We start from the raw sequence: 22713 nt of genomic DNA on the forward strand, positions 1-22713 counted from the left end.
GTTAATAAAGCACACCTCTAGGAGTGTCCGTGAGGGCGTCTCCACGAAGGGTTTGAAGTTTCGGGCTTTGACCTAATGAATGGTTTAGTCCACTGATGGGTTTGAGTTTTGAGCAGATTATTGGTGGCGACAGAAGAGTGGGAGATGGGCCTGGCTGGAGGATGTTGGTCACTGAGGACCTGTCCTTGGGGCCTGTCCTGTGCTGCCTCTGTCCTACTGTGCCCAGCTCTCTTCCTGGCCACCATGGTGAAAGCTGCTGTGCTCTGCCTCACACTTCCTGACATGATAAATAAAACCTCGGCAGTCGAGAGCTACGATAAATCTTCCCTCGTTTGAAACCGTTCTCTTGGGTGTGTGTGTCCTAGTGATAACAAACCCAAATGACACATAAATCATGAAAAGGAGAACAAGAGGCAACGATCATATCCTAGATGAAAATAATGTCGTCTTAGTCAGTGTTCTGTTGCTGTGGAGAGGCACCATGACCTCGGCGACTCATTTAAGAAAGCATTTAATCAGGGGTGTTGTCATCATGGCGGGACAAAGGCAGACATGGTGCTGGGGAGGAGCTGAGAGTTCTACATCTGGATCTGGCTTGAGTATTTGAAACCCCAAACCCCACTGCCGATGGCCACATCAAAGAAGCAGCAGGTGGCAATTGACTTCAGGGATCATCCCACCAGCATCCAGGGCCCTGATGGGTGAATGTCAGCTAGGCAAGGTCCTAAGAGCTTTGGCCCCAAAATGTCTCTTGCTACTGCTGTGTCTTTACATGTTTGCTGCTGCCATTTTTCTCTGGTATCTGGCATGGTGTGAATGGGTGTGGGAAGATCCCCACTGCCTCAAATGGAAACATTCCATTCTACTGGGCATTTTAACCTGTGGCTTATTACAAAGATCCATTCCTCTTAAGCTGTACTGTCTAACTGAAGCAATGATTTTATACAATAATAGTGTTAGTTTAAATAGGATTTTGATATTAAGGGTCTTCAATAAACATAGTGTGGAACTGTGATAGATGTTAGCTTAGTGAAAAAACTAATATAGGCAAGACGTGGTGTTGCCCCCACCCCCTGATAAATCAGGGTCTACAAAGGATTGAAAATAAGAACAAGGAAATGTCACACAGCTAGCTTCTCTTGAGAAGCCATATAGACTGTGGCTTAGGGTAATGATTAAGAAAAACAATTGTGTCCGAGAAACCTAGCTAGCTCAAATTCTTTTAATCTTAATGTTGAGAGATGTGCTCACAGGTTTCAGTGTGCATCATAGCTAGAACAAAGCTTTAAATATGACTTAAGGTTAGATTAAGATGTTTCTATTAATGGCTTTGAGGTTAAAAAAAAAACCTTGAGAAACAATCTAAAGTTTAGAAAGGCACATAGTTGAGTGAGGAACTCGTTAAGGTCAGGGAACAAGAACAAAGCAGCCCAATTATTAGCTGACATCAGCCTTTCTTGGTAGGATTGGTTGGTGATCAAAGACGATGTTTAATTCCTTGTACCCATTTCTGCCCTCAGCTTCCTGATACAAAAAAACTGTTGATGGATGGGTATGCACCCTGGGGATTTAAAGTAGAGATGACTGTTGTTCATGTATAAAAGTTTAGGTCTGTGATTCTTTTAAGATTCTTTATAAGATTACCTTTTGAGGGCCGGTTGTTAGTGGAGCATGCCTTTAATCCCAGCACTTGGGAGGCAGAGACAGGTGGATCTCTGTGAGTTCCAGGACAGCTTAGAATACACAGAGAAACCCTGTCTCAAGAAAATAAAAATAAAAAAAGAGACAAGCTGAAAATGAAAAAAAAAAACTGTTGATATTTTAGAGGTCATCATATGTCTATCTATACTTGCATGTGTGTATTTATATAAGCAGAAATATTATTTGAATAAACTATATTCAAATCTAAAATAAATAAATAAATAAACAAAAGAAAGAAAGAAAAAGAGAAAAAAAGATTACCCTTTAAGATAAGTAATAAAGCAATTGATCCTTTTATTGTAACCACAAAATGCAGCCTGACAGCAAAAGAACTAACTAAGAAAACACCTTGCTTGCTTATACTCTGTTCATCTATAACAAGTTGCTTGAGTATGAATGTATGTGGGTTCTTGGGATAATTTGTTTATCATCTAAAATACATAGGCTATTTAATCGTGTAAGGGAAATGAGGAACACGTTTTTTTTTTTACCTGTATTAATTATAATCATTCACTTGAAAATAGAATGCAACCACATTATAATTTTTCACTGCTTGAAAGATTTTGCTGGGATATGTAAGCTATAATGGAAAAAGTGAAGTTAGAAGGAAGACATCAAGAGAGATAGAAGGGATACATCTGGATAGAGGTAAGAAAAGAAATAACAAGTGAGGAGAGAGAACAGAGAAAGACTCTGAGAGAGAGAGAGAGAGAGAGAGAGAGAGAGAGAGAGAGAGAGAGAGAGAGAGAGAGAGAGAGAGAGAGAGTGTTTACCTTCTCATCAGCCCCAGAGAGTTAAGTTTAGGCCCCCTCACTGGCCCAGAGAATTAAGTTTTACTCTCTAGGACAGAAAAGTCAAGTGGAGTAACAGTCGGCCGACTGTGCTGGGCCCCCTCAAACCCTGAGCTGCTGGAGGCTGGTCCTCATGGCAGCAGTATCCCACCCTCAGTGACACGCTTCCTCCCACAAGACCGGACCTACTCCAACAAGGCAGCACCTCCTAATGGCCACTCCCTGAAGACGAAGCGTTCCAATCCATGAGCCTACGGGGCCATTCCTATTCAAACTGCCACCTGTGTCAGACATTCTACATCATTCTTGTGGTCCACAGTTCTCCTGAGTATGTATGTATGCAGATACTGCGCTAAGCAGTAGAGTAACCAAGAGCAAAAGTAGAGAGGAGGGGTCCTCCAGAGAGGAGAGGCACATTAGCACATGTTCATTCGGTACTTTAGTAATTGAGTGCTGGTAACGGGGTGAGAGTACTAGTTAGTGTGACGGTATGTGGACAGGGAAAAAAACAACAAGAGGAGACAGAAAGCTGCCTGTGAAGGTGGCTTATGTACTGTATCAGGAGATTAAAAACACACCTACTGAAGGAGTTTATCAGCTGTAGGAGTTCCCTGGTAGAATTTTTGGGGTCACGTATGTATACTATCATATCGTCTGCAAATAGTGAAAGTTTGATTTCTTCCTTTCCAATTTGTATCCCTTTGATCTCCTTTTGTTGTCTTATTGCTCTAGCTAGAAGTTCAAGTACTATATTGAATAAATATGGGGAGAGTGGACAGCCTTGTCTTGTTCCTGATTTTAGTGGAATCACTTTGAGTTTCTCTCCGTTTAATTTGATGGTGGCTGTTGGCTTGCTTTAAATTGCCTTTATTATTATGTTTAGGAATGTTCCTTGTATTCCTGATCTCTCCAAGACCTTTATCATGAAGGGGTGTTGGATTTTGTCAAAGGCTTTTTCAGCATCTAATGAGATGATCATGTGGTTTTTTTTTTTCTTTCAGTTTGTTTATATGGTGTATTACATTGACAGACTTTCATATGTTGAACCATCCTTGCATCCCTGGGATAAAACCTACTTGGTCATGTTGGATAATTTTTTTTTATGTATTCTTGGATTCAGTTTGCCTATATATATATACATATATGTATTGGTTTTCGAGACAGGGTTTCTCTGTGTAGCTTTGTGCCTTTCCTGAATCTTGCTCTGTAGACCAGGCTGGCCTCAAACTCACAAAGTTAGTGGCCTTTATTTGTCCAGTGCTGGAGACTGAACTGAGGGTCTTGTGCATGTTAGAAAAGTCTCTACCAAAAAAACTTTATCCCCAGGCCCAGGGACTTCTTTGAAGCAACTGGCTATGTCCTAGAATTATGCAATTGGCTTCAATGTCCATGAGGGGATCTTCTTAGGTTCCTGGCCTGTAACATTATCATAGGTCACATTTGGCCCCAGTCAACTTAGATGTGGGAACCACAGCTTGCTGATGGTCATGCCTTTTCATATGATGCCATTTACTGCATTCAGCACTGCCAGACTTTACCTGACTTCCTCCTGCCATGGGAAGTGATCGTAAAACTCATGTTGGTCATGGTGATTGGTTCAGAATTGAGCACTTTGTGATTCAAACAGGACCAAACAGAATTGCTTGTGACACTTATATACGAACTTGGATAGGAAAGTCTTTTGTCTTTGAGTCAAGATCCATAAGGCTGTAATCTGGAAGCTGTTCACGGACACCCTCCCACCACACCAAGAGCACAGGAAGGACCACAGGCAGCAACATGACAGCCAATGAAGGAAAAAACGCTGAACCCGCCATGTCTGAAATCAGCAAGACACTCCCTCAAAGACCTCATTTATAATAATTAATAGTAGATTATCTTTATTTCTCAGCACAGATTAAAATGAGTTTTGTTACTTAGAAAGAATTCTAATATATATTTATCAGTTTGGGGACTATAATTCTAATATAGACATATATATGTATATACTATATGAAATATATGTATCAATCTGTGTTCTTTTTTCATTACTATGATACCAAAGGCAGGCTGCTTTATAAAGTTAAAGAAGTTTATTTGGTTCATGGTTCTAAAACGAGGGAGGTCTAGGCCCATATCTGGGAAAGGCCTTCTTGCTGGCTGACTCCTGAAACATCGCAAGAGTTAGGAAGCAAGAGACTGAGGGAGTGTGTCTCTCCCTCTCATTACAAAGCCATCAGGTTTCAATCACAGAGTTTCCATGCTGGTGATCTCATCTAATCCTGATCCTTTCCCAGAGGCCCCACCTCCTAACTCCAGAGTTGGCTTAGTGTCATTAACATATGACTCTGGGGATTAAACTCCTTGTATGAGTTTGAAGCAGCTAATCACCTGTAAACCACAGTTAGGACAAACATTTCTCTAGAAGGATTAGAGGTCTGTTCAATTTTAAAATAGGCTGTCTTTTTTTTTTTTTTTTTTTTGCTCTGGGTTGCTGCAAAGCTTTACATTTTTGTATAGCTACACAAAGTGAGGATCCACACCCATAGAAAGCTTAAGAAAGACTGAGTTATCCCAGACAAAGCATCCTGCTTTCCAACAGAAGAGCTAAGTCTTCGAACTTTGGATGCCCTTTATAGATGTTACCAAGAAAAAAAAAAATGTAAAGGCCAAGTTACACAGAATAGCATGTTTAACATGATGTTTTAAATACTTCCAAAGTACCTTAAAGAAAGATGAAGCAATAATAAGATGTAAATAATAAGATATAAATCTTTTTTCTTGTCTAGGATATGTATGATTGGGCAAAAATACCAATAGAAATTTCAAAGCCATGTGCGTTTTTGAAAATAAAGTTTCTTAATCGTGTCATTTCATTTTTTTAGAAACAACACAACCCATCTGAATTATGTTCTAGTGGGCTTCTTTCCAGTGCAGTCTCAAGGAATTCCCTATATTTGGAAGGCAGGAAAACTTCCCAGCCAAGTCCAAGAAGAGTGTCTGAGCCTCAGGCTTCATGCCTGGAGCAGATCACCATGCCTCCTGGCCCAGGATCCTGTGCTTTTCTTTAACTAGAATAAACAGTGTCCAGGGTTCTTGTCTCTTTTTGTTTTTCCTTTGTTCGTTCATATTTTTTATGCTTCTATGTTTTAATTTGATGCATTTAGATTTTTTTGTTTGTAAACATTTCAAGTTCAGTAAGTCACCAAATGCAACAAAAAGGTCAAGACCAGCCATTAAACATTAAACCCAAAGTCCCACCTGACCCATTCTTCATCACAGGGATCTTTGGGACACAGCTCCAGGGTCTTTTTGTGTACCTCCACACCTCACAGCATTTCCCTTTATGGGAAGCAGAACCCAGCATAAGGAGAAAACCCAGAGTAACTAAAGCAGGACAGGAAGGTGTGCGGGAAGGTCATGAGTGTTCAGAGCCAGAGATGCGGCCCAGGGGCAGGGAGGCGGGGCACAGACACCAGGGGAGTTCTCCTTTTACAGTGCAGTTGATAGCTCTGGCTAAATGCCACCTCAGACACATTTGGCACATGCATCCATGGGTGAAAAAACTACTCAATATACAAACTATTCATGGGGGCGGAAACCCTGCATCTACTGAACATGTAGACATTTTCCTTGTCATTTACCCCACCACATGTTTTAATAAACTACACAGCATTATCGCTGAAGCAGCTATTAACAGCAATCTAGGGATGTTTCAGAAAGCTCAGAGGGCTGTGTGTAGGTTATATAAAGTATGACACCATTTTACATAAGGACTTGAGCTTCTGCCCATTTTAGCATCCAAGAGGAGTCCTGGAACCAATCCCCTATGGATCCTGAGGGATGCCTGAATGAGAAAACAGATGTCTTCTCAGTTCCCCTTACACTCTTTACCACCACCCCTCCCCGTCCAATAAGCTGCCTTTGACTTACAAGGACTTCCAGCTCAGATTCTGTTAGACCAGTAGACGTTCCCAACCAACATGGCTGACAGAGGCATCACCAACCACGCATACATTTTCAACCGTTACCCGAAAGGTCTTTGCAGCTTCCTTTCTACTGCGCCCTCTCCCAACATTGTTGTTTCTTTAGTTGCGATCACAGATGGAGGTTGACATACAGATTCCAAACATTCAAACTACTTAGCCTCAAACTCCTGGCTCTGATGTCTCTCCTCTGGTAATAGCACAGGGATATGTAGGGCTGCCCGGATTTCCCAGGGTCCGATGTGCTCTGAGCTCCGTCCAAATTCTCATAGGCTTAGTTAAATTCGTGTTGTCTTAAAGGTCCCTTCCTAGTAAAAGCTTCTCTTGCCAGAGTCTAGAATTCTCTTCAAGCCGCAGAAAAGGATTTTACTAACCCTGGTAGATGAACAGCTTTTTCGGATGAGAAGGGTCTGGGCAAGAGGGCAAATCCAGAGTAATCCTTCTTGCACAATGTGAAATCCACAATACCTGTATACAGATGATAAGTCAACAGCCGTCACTGTCCTGGCTCCAAATAGGCTTCTTTCTCCACTTTTTAAAAGTCATGGTAAAACAGTCATAAAATTTACCCCACTAATCATTATTAAATGCATAGTTCAGTGGCATTAGGTTTGATTGTTCATTATTTTGTGTGTGGGTGGATGCATGGCACCGAGTGTGCGTGGAGGTCAGAGGGCTTGTGGAAGGTGATCCTCTACTTTCATCATGTAGGTTCCAAGGATCAGATTCAAGCTATCAGGCTTGGCGGCAAGCGCCTCTTTACCCCCAGCACCACCCCCAGCCCTGGACTAGATGCATTCATATCGTTATGCATGCGTCACCGCCATGCATCTCCATAGCCCTCTTCTTCTTTCAAAACTGAAATTCTTTACCCAGTGAATGACAACTGCCTGTCACGTCCCACCCCCGACCCAGCCCTTAGTAAGTTCTACTTCTACTGGATTTCTAAGACATTTCTTTCGAATATCTTAGAAAAGCAGTATATTTTATTTGTCTGGTCCCTCAATCCAGGTTTATTGTAGAAATAAAAATCAGCTTTGAGAGGCTTCCTCTACCACCCCAGTGAACGCCCTGGCTCATTCTCTTGTAGTCTCTGAACCCGCGTTAACCTAAGGTCTCTCGGTGGATGTGTAGCTCTACACACCAGTGAGCGCTTCAGCCTTTTCCTCAGCAGATTGCCAGAGGAGGAGGAACGAGTGTACCACAGGTTGACGGACGGGAAAAACAGGAACCTCAGGAAGTAGGGAAAGCTGGGTGTGGTGATGCTTGTCTAATCCCAGCACCCTGGAGGCTGAGGCAGGAGGATCACAGGCTCAGGGGCAGTCTGGGCTATGGAGCAAGCTCCTATCTCAAAAAAAGGGGGTGGGGGTGGGAGGAAGGAGGAGGTGGCTCTCATGAAACCTGTTTCTGTCCCTGAACCCATCAGCCTGCCTGCTCCTTCCTACACACCACTTCCTCCACAAAATGAGTCAAGAGTCCACTGTGGTAATGTATGTTCTCGGCCCTAGTCCTGTCCCTGAAAGAATGCACATAAGTTGCCTTCCTCTGTGCCTAGCACATTAGGACACAGTCATGAGGTAACACTGGTCTAAATCTCTTAGGAAAGAATAAAAAAGGCAAATATAGGAAGGAGATTACTTTGGGTCAAATACACTCTGAAAGGGTCAGGCACCATAGAATAAAGCTTGAGTGCACACTGTGAATACTAATGGAGGTGGACAGTGTCCGAACCAGGCCAGGATGAGGGGATGCAAAGGGAAAGCGGAGCCTGGCTTTCTCTATGCTTCCTGCTCTCTCCACATGCAGAAGCCTGGGCCACTGCCACCAGCAACCCTCCTGCTCTACAGTCTACCAGAGAGGTGAGGAGCTGGCTACAGGGCCAAGCCTCCTTGCGCTTGCTGTTCTAGCAGCCCCGCCCAAGCAGGAAGAAGCAGAACTAAGAGAGAATGTGCACGCACACCTCGTTGGGCTGGTTCAGGTCCTGCAGGTGCAAGTCTTGAATGAGGTAATCCACCATGTGCAGGTTATTGTTCTGAGCTGCGAAGTGGAGAGCATTCATTCCTTTCTGAAGAGAGGTGAAGTCAGGATGAAGGTGTGTTTATTGCAGAACCCCAGAATTCCCGTCCCAGCACCAGTGACTTGAGCCCCAGTGGGACCCCAAGAACTCCCACCCCGGCACTGGTAAGGTGAGAGCTCATGTCCCCGTGGGACCTGCATACCTACCCGGCTCTTGGCTCTAAGGTCTGCTCCAGCTTTAACTAGCATGAGCATGATCTCGAAGTTTCCAGACCAGGATGACAGGTGGATTACTGTCGGACTGTGCTTCCCCAAAAAGAGAAAAGAGAAGGACTCATTACACAAATGAACTGCCTCAGCCAACAAAAACCTAGGTAATACTACATTACTGGAAAAATAAGGAATAAGTAATTTAATATGTAACAAAAGTGATATTGTAATTCTGTAGAGGACATATAAGTAATACAGGTACAAGTGGGTCTCCATCTAAAGGAAATGCATAAAATGAAATGCACAACAGTATACTAAAAAATTATAAATACATACAACAGCACAAGCACACAAATAACTATTTTTTTTTTTTTTTTTTGGTTTTTCAAGACAGGGTTTCTCTGTGTAGTTTTGGTGCCTTTCCTGGAACTCACTTGGTAGCCCAGGCTGGCCTCGAACTCACAGAGATCCGCCTGCCTCTGCCTCCCAAGTGCTGGGATTAAAGGCGTGCACCACCACCGCCCGGCTAACAAATAACTATTTTTGAACTAGACTATAATGTGCACTTTCTTGATTTAGAGTTATAAAAGGAAAAATAGAACATAAACCTTAAACAAATGACACTTTCAAAACTCTATAAACAAATGACACTTTCAAAACTCTATCGTTAGTAAAGATAAACGGATCTCTAATATATGGAATGTTTTTTACAAAGTATCGCCAACAACAAAAGACAAACCGTAGAAAAGCATGCAGATGAGCGAGGTCTCCTAGGATACTAGAAAAAAAGCAAAATGTTACTGTCTAACGGGCAGTTCCATAAAAATCAAAATATGCACCAGGTGACAGTGGTACACGTGTGCCTTTAACCCTGGCACTCAGGAAGCAGAGACAGGCAGATCCCTGTGAGTTTGAGGCCAGCCTGGTCTACAGGGTGGTTACACTAAGAAACACTGTCTCCAACAAACAAACAAACAAACAAACAAAACACAAGGAATGGGGCTCAAGACAGGTGAAAAGATGGTACAAATTGTCAGATTGAGAGATTCATTTCGGACCTTCCTGACCTGTGGGAAGCTGTATGCTGAGTTGTTAAATCATACACTGAACTAGCCATGATGTGGAAGGAAACAAAGAGCCAGCAGTTAACACTGGCTGTCTCAAGAAGGTGGGGAACAGGAGGAAACAGGACCAGCTGTGGATCCGGCGAGAATAAAAAGAAGATGGCGGAGACAAGCAGACGCAGGTAGGCCTGTGGCAGCGGCCCACGGAGGTGGACGGGCCCGGCGGCGGTGGCCGACAGGGACATTCAGGCCTGGCGGCAGCCGGCGGAGACATTCAGGCCCAGTGGCGGCCCACAGAGGTGGACAGACCCTGCAGCGGAGATAAGCAGATGTAGGTGGACTGGCCCGGCGGCGGCGGCGGCGGCGGCCAACAGAGACATTCAGGCCCAGTGGCGGTCCACAGAAGTAGACAGGCCACGCGGCAGAGACAGGCAGACGCAGGTCGGCAACCTGCGGAGGTGGACGGGCCCGGTGGCAGCAGCCGACAGGGACATACAGGCCCAGCGGCAACCAGCAGAGACATACAGGCCCGGTGGCGGTCTGCAGAGGTGGATGGGCCCGGCGACAGTGACAAGCAGAGGTAGGTAGGCCTGCGGCGGCAGCTGGCAGAGACATACAGGCCCGTTGGCGGCCCGCAGAGGCAGACAGACCCAGCAGCAGCTGACAGGGACATACAGGCCCAGCGGCCGCGGAGACAAGTGGACGTGGGTGGGCCTGTGGCAGCGGGCCACAGGGGTGGACAGGCCCGGGGACGGAGAGGGGCAAACGCAGCTTGGAACGGGGACACCCCTAGCCCCAACACCTGGGGAAGAGGCTATCTCTGTGGGTCGGGACCAGGGCGAGTCTGGGCACTTTGTCTGGGGACAACCCAGGGCCCAACTGCTGATCCTGTGAAACCCAACAACTTGGAGGTGTTGGTGAGACTACCTTGCTCAGCTGAAACCCATCTGGGAGAGGATTCAGATGCCTACAGTTTGAAGTCTGAAGAAACAAGATCAGCTGAGGAGTTGACAAATGAACAAAACGTGACCTGGGAACACAGAAGAAGGCGCTACCCAGCCACTAAACCAGATCACCAGAATCATAAGTATATAATTCACCGACTGAAATCAGCTGTCCCTGAAGAAACAGCCCAATAGTACCAATTTAACCAAGAACCCCTACTAAACCAAGACTAAAAATTAGAACAAGAGAGGCACTCTCAGACACAGACACCACCTGCACCGCACAGAGGAAAAGATGAGTAGACGCCAGCGCAAAAATACAGGCAACAACATAAAGACCTATATGGCAACACCAGAACCTAGTGATTCTACACCTGCAAGACCTAAACATACCATGACAGAAGAAATAGAAGAAATCAACCCTAAAAATGACTTTAAGAAGATGATAGAGGCCCTTAAAGAAGAAATTAAACATTCCCTCAATGAGGAAATAAAAACTTTCCTTAAAGAGGAAATGAAAAACTCTCTTAAAGAGGAAATAAAAACTTCCCTTAAAGAGGAAATGAAAAACTCTATTAAAGAGGAAATAAAAAACTCCCTTAAAGAAATGGAAGAAAAAACGAACAAAAAATGGGAAGAAATCAAATCAAGCCAAGAAAAAGCAATTAAACAGATGAAAGAAACATCCCAAGATCTGAAAAATGAATTTGAGACAATAAAGAAAGCACATGCTGAGGGAATGCTGGAAATAGAAATCCTGACAAAACGAACAGGAACTACAGAAACAAGCATAACAAACCGATTGCAAGAGATGGAACAGAGAATCTCTGACACTGAAGACACGATAAAGAAAATAGATTCGTCAGTCAAAGAAAATACTAAAGACAAAAAAGTCGTAACACAAAACGTCCAGGAAATATGGGACACCATGAAAAGACCAAACCTAAGAATAATAGGGATAGAAGAAGGAGAAGAATACCAACTCAAAGGCACAGAAAATATATTCAACAAAATCATAGAAGAAAACTTTCCTAACCTAAAGAAAGAAATACCTATGAAGATACAAGAAGCTTACAGAACACCGAATAGGCTGGATCCAAAAAAAAAGTCCCCTCGCCACATAATAATCAAAACACTAAACACACAGAACAAAGAAAAAATATTAAGAGCCGCAAAGGAAAAAGACCAAGTAACATATAAAGGTAAACCCATCAGAATAACACCAGACTACTCAATAGAGACTATGAAAGCTAGAAGATCATGGACAAATCTCATGCAGACACTAAGAGACCACGGATGCCAACACAGACTATTATACCCAGCAAAACTCTTAATCACCATAGGTGGAGTAAACAAAATATTCCAGGATAAAACCAGATTTAATCAATACTTGTCTACAAACCCAGCCCTACAGAAAGCACTAGAAGGGAAAATTCAACCCAAAGAAGCTAAATACATCCATGAAAAATCAAGCAATAGATAATCCCACACCAACATACACCACAGAAGGACAACACAACACAACCACAAAAAATAACAGGAATTAATGATCACTGGTCATTAATATCCATCAATATCAACGGTCTGGTCTCAACTCACCTATAAAAAGACATAGGCTAACAGAATGGATAAGAAAACAGAACCCATCCATCTGCTGCATACAAGAAACACACCTTAACTTCAGATAGACACTACCTCCGAGTAAAGGGCTGGGAAAAGGCTTTCCAAGCAAATGGACCTAAGAAACAAGCTGGTGTAGCTATCCTAATATCTAGAGAAAAAGGATGTTTCAAAAGAGAAGAAGTCTTGTGGCAATGCCTCAGTGGTCCAGGTAACTACCAGAACTTGGAAATCCGCGACAGAGACTAAGGCAGCAGAGATCTAGAGTGGAGTGCTGAGTTCTGGCAAATAGCTGCATCTTTCTTCCGGTGGGTGCCTGGGCAGGGCTGATGTGAATTGTGTACAGTCCAGATTTTGAGAATCGTGCTCTCTCAGGGATCTCCACGGACTAGTGGGTGTCCTCCCTCACTGCCCCTGTGGGACAGTCTCTGTGCGGGAGAGGCCTCAAGTGACTTTGTCTCTGGTGTTCATCTGGGGACACCTGTGTGAGAGACTGTATGCTCCAGAACCAGCTCTCGTGTCCTTTGGCCAATGCCGGAGTGTGAAATAGTCCAACGTGGGAAACAAAAGATGATCCCAATCGGGAATCGTGACATTTTTTTTTTTTTTTTTTTTTTTTTTTGGATGATGGTCATGTTCTGTTTTGAAATAGCCTCTGTGTATTTCATTTGTTTTCTTTTACCTGGCGATCTCTGAGCAGGCTTCAGATTTTGACAGTTGATGAAGGATGCGACAGGCATTAATGTGTGGGTGAAAAGCTTGGTGAAATTCTGAGTGAAGTTTTGGTTAAAGTTGGTTGAACTTGGGATTGACTGGGAGGCCAAAGATTTAAGGAGCAGAAGATTCTCTCAAGACACAGGTTGTGTGATAATGGTGTGTTTTGTGTGTGTGAATGAGAATTTGTAAATGTTGAATTCTGGGCTTTGACAATCATTGTCAGTGCAGATCAAGCTGCAAGTATTTGTGTTTTGGAACTTAAATTATAAACTTAAGTTACATCTTTCTGACAGCTAGTTCTGGTGTTTGTGAGCATATTTTACCTACATTGCCTTTTCAGGATGTTGAGAAAGATGCATCATGGGCATAGACTGGAGGCTAGGGGCTGGATGGTTTTGAGGAAGAGGTCTTGGTGGACTCTTTCGTGGAGCAAAGGGAAGCAATGCCTTCTGGGAAATGAGCTGAGTTTTAATCTAGTCTTTAAGATTAGAAGTCAAAAACAAAAATATTAAGGAAAGGAAAACCTAATTGATCTTCGAAGTATTGTTATGTGGAATTGAGTGGGACTTTTGAGACCTTTCTTCCAGAAAGCAAGGACTTGTTTGTCAGGCCTATGTTAGGCCTAGGCCTTGGTGCCATGTAGTTGTACTTGAATCTTTTCAATGGAAAGTGTCTTGGTGATTGGAACTTCTAGTGCAGTTTAGAGTTCTTCCATTTGAAAAATGTGATATTTGCATAGGATTGTTTGAATCTTGTTTTCTGGTCCCTTCCCATCACCACCCTCATAGTCTGAAGGTAGATTTTTCTCTTGATAAAGGAACAAAAAAAGTGAACATCTTGTTTGTAAATAGGTATCTAGTAACTAGTGGTAAACTTGAAATGGTAGAATTCTTTAAAAGCTAATTCTAGGTAGCCTTAAGAAAATGTATCTTAATTATTTTTGAACCTGTATTCACCTTGTTTTTTTCAAATATCTTAAGTTATATTTTCTTTTTCAGAGTTGCTTCTTATTTGGGGCTACTTTTTTTTTTTTTAATTGAGGCGTAATTCATAAAAGCGTATATTGTTTTGATGAGATTTTTTACAACTGTGGCTGGATGTCTTTCTTTAGTCTTCCAAGAAGGGCCATTTTACTTTCTTAGAGTTACTTTTTAAAGTCATGAGGTCAACAACTTGGACTACTATGCATGTAAGTGCTAATGCAAATTAAAGCCCAAGTTGACCTCCAGCAGCAGTTCATTCTATGTTGACAGTGAGAGAACACTTTGCCTGTTAGGATACTGTTACTCGTGGACTGAAATGCTGAAGAAACCCCTCCCCCTATTTTGTTTTTTGCAAAAATCAAGGTATATTCTAGGGTTTCCTGGTTGACCTCAACAGATAAACTGAGATGATAGTCTTAGTTCAGAAATGATCTGAATGTAGATTTACAGTCTACGTGTACAGCTGGCTAAGTGAGATCGCTTTCACAGTTCTGCATGTATCCCATTGTCTCCCCATTAGTCACTGAACTCTTAAAACTGGTATTGTAACATTATCACAAGGTTTTGCGCCATTTTGATAAACTTTACAGTGCAATATGTGTTCCTTTTCTGAGGCAAACCAAAGGTATATTTCTCAAGGTTCTGCTGCTAACAGCAGCGTTGATGGAGGATTTTTTATACATTCATAATAGATAGAAATAAACCAGAAAAAAAGAAAAAAAAGTGGTGGAGGAAAAGGTGAACACTGCAAGAATACTCAAAAGGGCTGAGAGTTGCAAACGCCAAGAATGGCTTTGCATAGTAAATGGAATAGAACAGCTCTGAACTATAGCTTACTTTTCCTGGTTTGGTCTGACAGAATGATTGAATGCTTTTGTACAAAAATCAGAGCCTTAAAAACAAGGATTTGGTGAGATTGTAAAATGGTGTGCCACTTTGGCAAAACAGTTTGGTGGTTGGTCAAGATGCAAAACATTGTTACTCTGTTACTTAAAAATTCTACCCTTAGGAATATATCCTCAAACTACTGAAAATGTACACCTATGAAACATGTACATGAAAGTTTACAGCAATGTGTTGCTAATAGTAAAAAAGTTAAAACAACTCAAATACCTATCAAATACTGGAGAGAAATAAAATGTGGCTTATTCATACAATAGAATATTATTAAGACATAAAAATGAATGAGAAACTGACAGATTAAATGACTTTGGTGAACCTTCATAATTTCATTTGTAGATCTTTCCATTTCTAATTTATAAATACATTTGGGGTTATAAATTATAAATATACTGCCTCCTGTCAACATTGTATACTTCTATTTGATGATTTCTGTGTCAAACATTATATGGAAATGTTTCCAAGTATTTTCTGTATTAACTGTGAATGAATAGAACAAAATAAATTGCCTGTGATGGAAAAAAAAAAGAATAAAAAATAATTGAAAAAAAAAAAAAAAGAAGGTGGGGAACAGACCTAGGCACGCAGCCTGTGCTGTAGAAGCAGGGGAGAGCCGGTGCTCTGGGTGTGGCCCTTAGGGACAGTCAACACCCACTCAGACTCTGCTCACTCCGCCGCTGCCTGGTCCTGTCATGCTACTCAGCTCAGTTATGCTCAGCCGCAGCTTCACATTCCAGACCATTTTGGTTTTGTTTTCTTTTGTTTCTGAGATAGAGTCTCAATATGAAGAGCAGGCTGGCTTCAAAGTTTGCCACACTCCTGCCTCAGCCTCCCAAATCCTAGGATTACAGATATCCTCCAACCATACCCAGCTGTCTTTTTCCTTATTGTTAAGGTCATGTGTATTCTTTTGTTTCCTTTATCCTTGTCAAAAAGCAACCCATGTCTTCTGTGCATCATCTATGCCTCAAATAACGAAGGTTTTGATCCAGTACTCAGGCTTGTTATATGTGCATATCCAAGTAAATAACCAAGAAATACAGGTCTGTAGACTTCTCCTGTTTGTGACATGGATAAGCCCCTTGGTATTTCTTTGGCTGCTCCAGACACTGTATTTAGGTGTTCTCTTATTCAGAAGAGAGTTTGGTTTGGGAGTGAACTAGCAAGTCCCAGTTTATTACTATGTAATTCTTAACCAGTGCCTCCTGACTAGGAGCAAATCATTTCCAGGGGACACCTAGAAATGTCTTGGGATATTTCTGACAGTCATGACTGTGAGAGGCCAGCTCTTACCTTTTAAAGGTTCCTATGAGGAGAGAGGGATAAGAAACTTTTAGATAGAAGGATAGCGGAGAGGAGACAGACAGAAACACAGGATAGCTTCGGGAGGACCTGGATCAAAATCCACTGGCCCTTTCTGTCTCTTCAAAACGGCTTTTTATAACAATGCCAAGGGGCAGGGCAAAAGACCTCCCCCTTGCTAGATCAAAGCATACAGCCAAGTGTAGACCCTTCCAAACACTTGTAACTATGCCCGTGGCCAAATCATCTCCTTATGCCGTGCTGCTGGGTAAGGCAGCTCAGATTCTCAGACGCTGAGTAAGTTTTCACTAGGAAACCCCTGTGGGTCTCTAGACATGACTCAGGGTGATACTGGTACTTAAAGGGCAGAGGCCAGGCATGTTGTTGAACTCCACACAACACACAAGGCTGCCCCACAAGGGGGAACTGCATGGTCCCGAGTGTCACTGCATCAACAAACACTTCTTTCTGCTGAGAAACCCTGCTGTAACTGTTCATGCTCCATCAGACTTGTAGCTCAGCTCTGCATAAAGACTTGGTGCCCTTTATACTTAAGACCCCGGAATACAGAAAGCTTAGCGGCTTCTGCACTCTTCCTTTTAGAGGGAACACTGACCTATCATGTTGGTTGAGGTTCTCTTAGGTACATTAACCACGATTCTCCCTTGTCATTTAGGCTCCCATCTATCGCTGCTCCATAGTCAGTGGTCTTCTAAATCTGGCTTCACGTATGGTCCTGTTTGGGACAGGTGATAAATCACATAGTGATATGCCCTCTCTTTCCCTTAAGAGATCATTCCTAATTTTGAAGTGAACAGGCTTATAAAACTCCTAGCACTGGTTGTAAACAAACAACTTGAGTTTCTGAAACCACAAATTCCTACTGGAGGCAATGAATCACCATGTACAGTGTACAGACATACATTTCCCCAGAGCACCCTCCATGCCACAAAGTCTTGTCCTGAAGTGTAAGCAAGCTTGAGCCCATGACATGGGTGGCACTCAGCTCACATGCTCTTCAAAGTACAAAATGCTGGAAAGTCACTGATGAGCTCTCCCCGTAACCAGCCTAGTCCTAGGAGAGGAGCAGTGCCCCCAAGAACTTTCAGGAAAGCAGACGTTCACCCTGGATTAAGAACCTCCTTTTATTTAGCTTATCTCAAAGCTCATGGATGCCACCCACTTTAGTCCTTAGTGACTGAGTCATGACCCTGAGTGCATCTGACCCTGACTCAATGCCTTGAGTACTAGTGTATTACAGTACTTATACTGCTCTTCAGTTTGACAGTGGGATCCTTAAGACCAGGATTGTCTCATGTCATTATGCCCATATCAAATATAATCATCTGAGATGTTTTTACATCATGGATTTTGTTTGTTTGTTTGTTGTGTGTGTGTGTGTGTGTGTGTGTGTGTGTGTGTATGTGTGTGTTACGTGTGGAGACCAGAAGTCAATGCCAGGTATCTTCCCCAGTTGCTCTTCACCTTGATTTTGCTATTTATTTATTTATTTATTTATTTATTTATTTATTTATTTATAGACAGAGTCTCACCATGTAGTCCTGTTATGTAGGGTACGGCTCCAGCTAAGATGGAGCAAGTGTCCTCCCTTCTGTTCCTCCCACCCAAAGCAGCTAAACTCTCTGGATAAAACCCAACTATCGGAGGACTCTGGAAAACTAATGGAAATAGGCCGATCGGCGAAAGTAATTCAAACTCAAGAATACTGACAATGCTGAGGAAGTTTCCTGTTGTTTTCATGTTTTCCTAGAGACTCAAGGTGGTTCCAATTCTGGAACTGGACATGGACAAAAGGGGACAGAAGGAAGCCCCTGAGGAATGGAAGATGACAGAATTCATGCCTCATTGTTCTCTTCTGTCCCTGACAGCTTAGGGGACCTGGAATATGTGTGTGTGTGTGTGTGTGTGTGTGTGTGTGTGTGTGTGTGTGTGTGTGTGCAGGAGGGGTTAATTGTGAACAAGAAGGAGCTTGTGTGTACACTCCTGGACTGTGTCCTGAGCTGCACCTGGACAGATTCTTAACCATGTGACAAAAAGTTTGGAGAACTGAACTCTGGTGAAGACCATTGTGCAGGAACAGAGTAGCTCTGGGGACAGATCTGAACCGCATTACAAAACTTCTGGAAACTGGAGTGACATTATAAAAAACTTGGTCATCACAACCCGTTTCTGCTCTGGACTAAAATCAACTCAATAGACCGCTGCTCTAATCTGTTTTAAGCTGCTGTAATGAGCTGTGATAGCAGCCTGGTAATTAACAAGGAGAGGAAATAGGTTTGGCTCATGGCTCTGGAGGATTAGCAGTTCAAGTTCAAGAGGCTTCCTTGGTGAGCTACATCATACCATGGGGTGGGGGCTCACCCGATCAGGAACCCTCCCCTGAGAAAACAGCATTGATCTATTCATGAGGGCACAGCGCTATGAGCTAGTCATCTCTTAAAGGTCATAATTTCTGCCACATGAATTACGGGGGACATGCTGAAACCATAGAAACACCAGAACTAAATGGAAACATATGACCAGAAAATGTTTAGAAGAAAAATATGAGAAATTTGCCATGGTTAGGAAAATTGTCCCTACATATATGCATCTCAGTCTCAGGACTCATTTTTTAAAAGAGGAACATTAAGCCAGGCACGATGCCACATGCCTTTAATACCAGCATTCAAGAAGCAGGGATAGGAGGAGGATCTCTGGGTTAAGGCTAGCCTGGTCTTCATCATGAGTTCTAGCTCAGCCAGTGTCATATGATGAGACTGAGACCCTGTCTCAAAACAAAACCAACATCAAATTTTTATTTCATTAAAATTAAAAACTTCTGCTCTGTGAACACTATGAAGGCAGTCTGCAGATTCAAGAAAATAATACAAAATACGCACCTAATGTTGGATCTGTTCTCAGGGCATGTAATGAACTCCCAAAACTTTACAATTAAAGGATAATTTAAAAGAAAATAAAAGAACAATCAAACCCAGTTTTTAGAAACATTCAAAAGATCTGGGTGGGGATGCAGCTTGGGCAGAAGGCTCAGTTGATACGTGGAAAGCCCCGGTTCCCACCCCCAGGACACACAAAAAATCTGAGCAGATGTCACTAAGGATGATACATATGTGGTAACTACGAGGTAAAAAGATACTTAACATCATCTCCTAGTAGAGAAGCACATATCAAACCACAGTGAGATGCCTTCATTCTGAACAGAATGGCTGGAACCGAATGAGTTAACATCTGTCAATACCAGGCGGCCATGTGTGTGCAAAGCAAAACTGGCCTGTTGCATTGCTGGTGAGGGTGAAAAGAGCCCAGTCTCCTGGCAGGTCTGCAGCTCATGTCCAGTTATACACACATGCCCGATGGGCCCAGCAGTCTCATATACCAAAAAGAGGGAAAGTTGTACCTGAAAAAACATACAAGAATGTCTACAGTGCCTTTACTTTGTGTGTGTGTGCGCGCATAAGCACATATATGTGGAGGTCCAGGGGGATTGCTGATATTTTCCTTTATTGAGATCTACATTATTTTTTTAAACAAAGCCTCTCAGAAACCTGGAGCTCACCATTTTGACTATGCTGGAGGAGAGGGAGGCACCAGGATCCACCCATCTTTGTGACTCCTGTGCCGGGCACTCTGTTATAGGTGTGTGCAGCCATGCCTGGCTTCTTGCGTGGGTGCTAGGCATTAAAATTCAGGTTCCCATGATTGTGTAGCAGATATCTTACCCGCTGGGCCATCTCCCCAGTATCAGTAACTTTACTTATAATAATAAACTAGAAGCCATCCTCACATCCTTCAAGTGGCAAACAGATAAACCAGGCTGCATCCATAAACAGAAATACTGTTCAGTTAAAAAGGGGAAGGGAGGCATTTAGAAAAGATGTGAGTGGACATCAGCAGTGTTCTGCTGAGTGAAAGGAATCAGCCTCAAAGATATATGTTATCACACAGATGACAGTCTCAAGAAGGTAAAGCCACAGAGATCAGTGGCTGCTGCGGGGAGTCAGCTTAGAATGCACAGACAACATGACAGAAATTTTGGGGTGATATATTTCTGCTTGTTAAGTTTTGTTAGTTTTTTTTTGGTTGTTTTTTTGTTTGTTTGTTTGTTTGTGGTTTTTTTCTCTGTTTTTGATGCTGGATTGAACACAGAGCCTTATGCATCCTAAACACGCTACCGCTAAGCTCTACCCCCAAGGCCCTGCTCTACATTTTTAAAGTCGTGGTGGTTATATAAACCTGCATGCCTGTCAAAAATCAGTACTCTACTTTAAAAAGAAAGTTAATCAGGCAATATGCTGGTATTAAAGTAAAATTAAAGTAAATATAGTAATATTTTATAGTTTATAAATAAAGTAAAACACAAAGATATTGTAAGAAGTTTTCAATGACAAAATATAAATATATCTGGGTAATCACGTCTCTGGCCAATGTATCTTTTATGGGCTAATAGTCAAAATAACCAAGCCAGAGTTTGCATACCTAAAGAACATGCCCCTTAATTACCACAGCCATGATAAGGATGTAGCAGGCTAGTAAAACCATCTATTTGAACGTCTGAGTTTGAAAATTCAAGGCCTGCCTGGATTACATAGCGAGTTTGAGGCCAGTCTGAGCCACTTAATGAGACCTGGTCTCAAAATAAAGTTGTTTGGATTTTGTTGTTGTTGTTTGTTTGTTTGTCTGTTTGTTTGTTTTGTTTTGTTCATTTGTTTTATTTTGTTATTTAGGTTGGGATAGCTCAGTGATGGCATGCTTACCTAACATATGCAGAGTCCTGGGTTTAGCCAGTGACCACGCCCCTTCCCCCCAAACCATGGCTGTTATACAATTATATTCAGAGAATGAGTGGGCAGTCGGTGGTAAGTTTTATTTCTGGATTACTACATAACAATCTGCTTGCTCACCAGCGCCATGGCAATAATCAAGAGAGATCTGTACCTCCCTGGTGACGACGCAAAGGAAAATCCCAGCACTAGCAAATCTACACTTTCTCTGTGACTGCCAATGAAGCCAGTACGATGACTAACAGGGAAGAACAGGAGCCTCTTACCACCCAAATATTTACTCCCAGGCCCTGGGCGAGGCGAAGAGAAAACAGTGTTGAACCTACCCTCCCAGGGTGTCCAGACCAGAGAAAATACAATGGCTCTGTGAGTGTCTCTAAATGGTGTAAAGCTGAGAACCATGGACTAGGTAGGGTCCCATAGGGGAAGACGTGACTAGTTTCTCTGACTTCCACACAAATGCTGTGGCACACACATGCCTGCACTCACACACCACACGTGCACACTGATTATAAATTAAAGTAATAAAAAAGAGCTATGATCTATATAACTAATTAAGTGCTCAGAGTTTTATAATGAGTAGAGCTATCACTGTCTTCTGCAACAAGAGATGATAAGCATGATTTGGGGTCTTTTTGGCTAGCTTCCTTCTGCCACGAAGTACTAAATGGAGGTGGGCAAGTAGGTGGAAAGCCCTCAGGATGGGGTTTGCGATCTTGGCAGAGAGACAGAAGCTGGTTTGTAGCTCATGGCACAGTCTCTGGAACCAGAAACCTTCAGTTAAAAGCTGCCTCCCCTCCTTCCTAAATGTAACTTTGAGGGACAGGATCTTTAATCTCTGTATGAGTCTCCTTATCTATAATTGGGCATTCTACTAATACTTTTTTCATAGGATTAGATGGGACATGGCATTAAATACCCACCCTGATACCTGTGCCTGGCACAGAACATGTATCTGATAAGTTTTATTTAGAATCAGAGGCCACAGGACAAAGTCACAATGTAAAGTCCCTGGAGCTGATTAGTGTTTGTCTCTAATGAATCCGACCATAATGTGGACAATCATACTGCTTTTGTAAATGAGGCTAGGGCCATAAGGTCAATATGGGAAAATAAGTAAAAGTCCAAGTCTTAATGAGTGAACAATTTAATTACCAAGTATAAAGAGCACACGACGTGTGTCTTCTCTCAAGAGACCTGTCCAGTGATGCGCACTGCCGACGGAAGTGTGCCCACGAGAGGAAGACATCTGTAGAGATAAATTCTCCTGTGTGCAGGTTATGCGCCAATTCAGTCTACCCACTCAAGGTGAGCTTACCTTGTCGGCGACAAGGGTAGACTCAGTAAGAAATCCACCGCAGACAAATGACTCCTCGCCACTGCAAAGTGCAGGGCTGTGCGGTTCATCTGAGGAAACAGGACTTGTATCTTCGGTTGTCTGACCATTACTTAACCTTCTTACCACCCCGTCTCCTTTGTTTGTTTTTTTTTTTGTTTTGTTTTTGTTTTGTTTTGTTTATGAGACTGAGGATCGCAGTGTAGCCCAGGCTGGCGTCTCACTTGTGGTCCTCCTGTGCCCGCCTCCTGAATGATGGGATTACAGGCTTGAGCCTCCTGTCTCCCACATGCTCAGTACTTTCCTATAGACTATTTGCATTCTGGTTATTTGGTTGAACATTTTGCTTTTTCCTTTGAAAG

The 22713-nt window shown here is 42.7% G+C and overlaps 1 protein-coding gene across 1 annotated transcript in view; it reads right to left on the reverse strand.

The window, feature by feature from the left end:
• The window catches only part of Ankdd1b (ankyrin repeat and death domain containing 1B), a 69600-nt gene that overhangs the window by 32955 nt on the left and 13932 nt on the right, over positions 1 to 22713 (reverse strand). Inside the window, 4 exon segments of the mRNA XM_076552206.1 lie at positions 8418 to 8522; positions 8681 to 8959; positions 21136 to 21253; positions 22334 to 22422. Of these exon segments, the coding sequence (XP_076408321.1) occupies positions 8418 to 8522; positions 8681 to 8959; positions 21136 to 21253; positions 22334 to 22422 (591 nt within the window).

This window comes from Peromyscus maniculatus, chromosome 15 (genome assembly GCF_049852395.1).
Source record: "Peromyscus maniculatus bairdii isolate BWxNUB_F1_BW_parent chromosome 15, HU_Pman_BW_mat_3.1, whole genome shotgun sequence".
NCBI classification, from domain to species: Eukaryota; Metazoa; Chordata; class Mammalia; order Rodentia; family Cricetidae; genus Peromyscus; species Peromyscus maniculatus.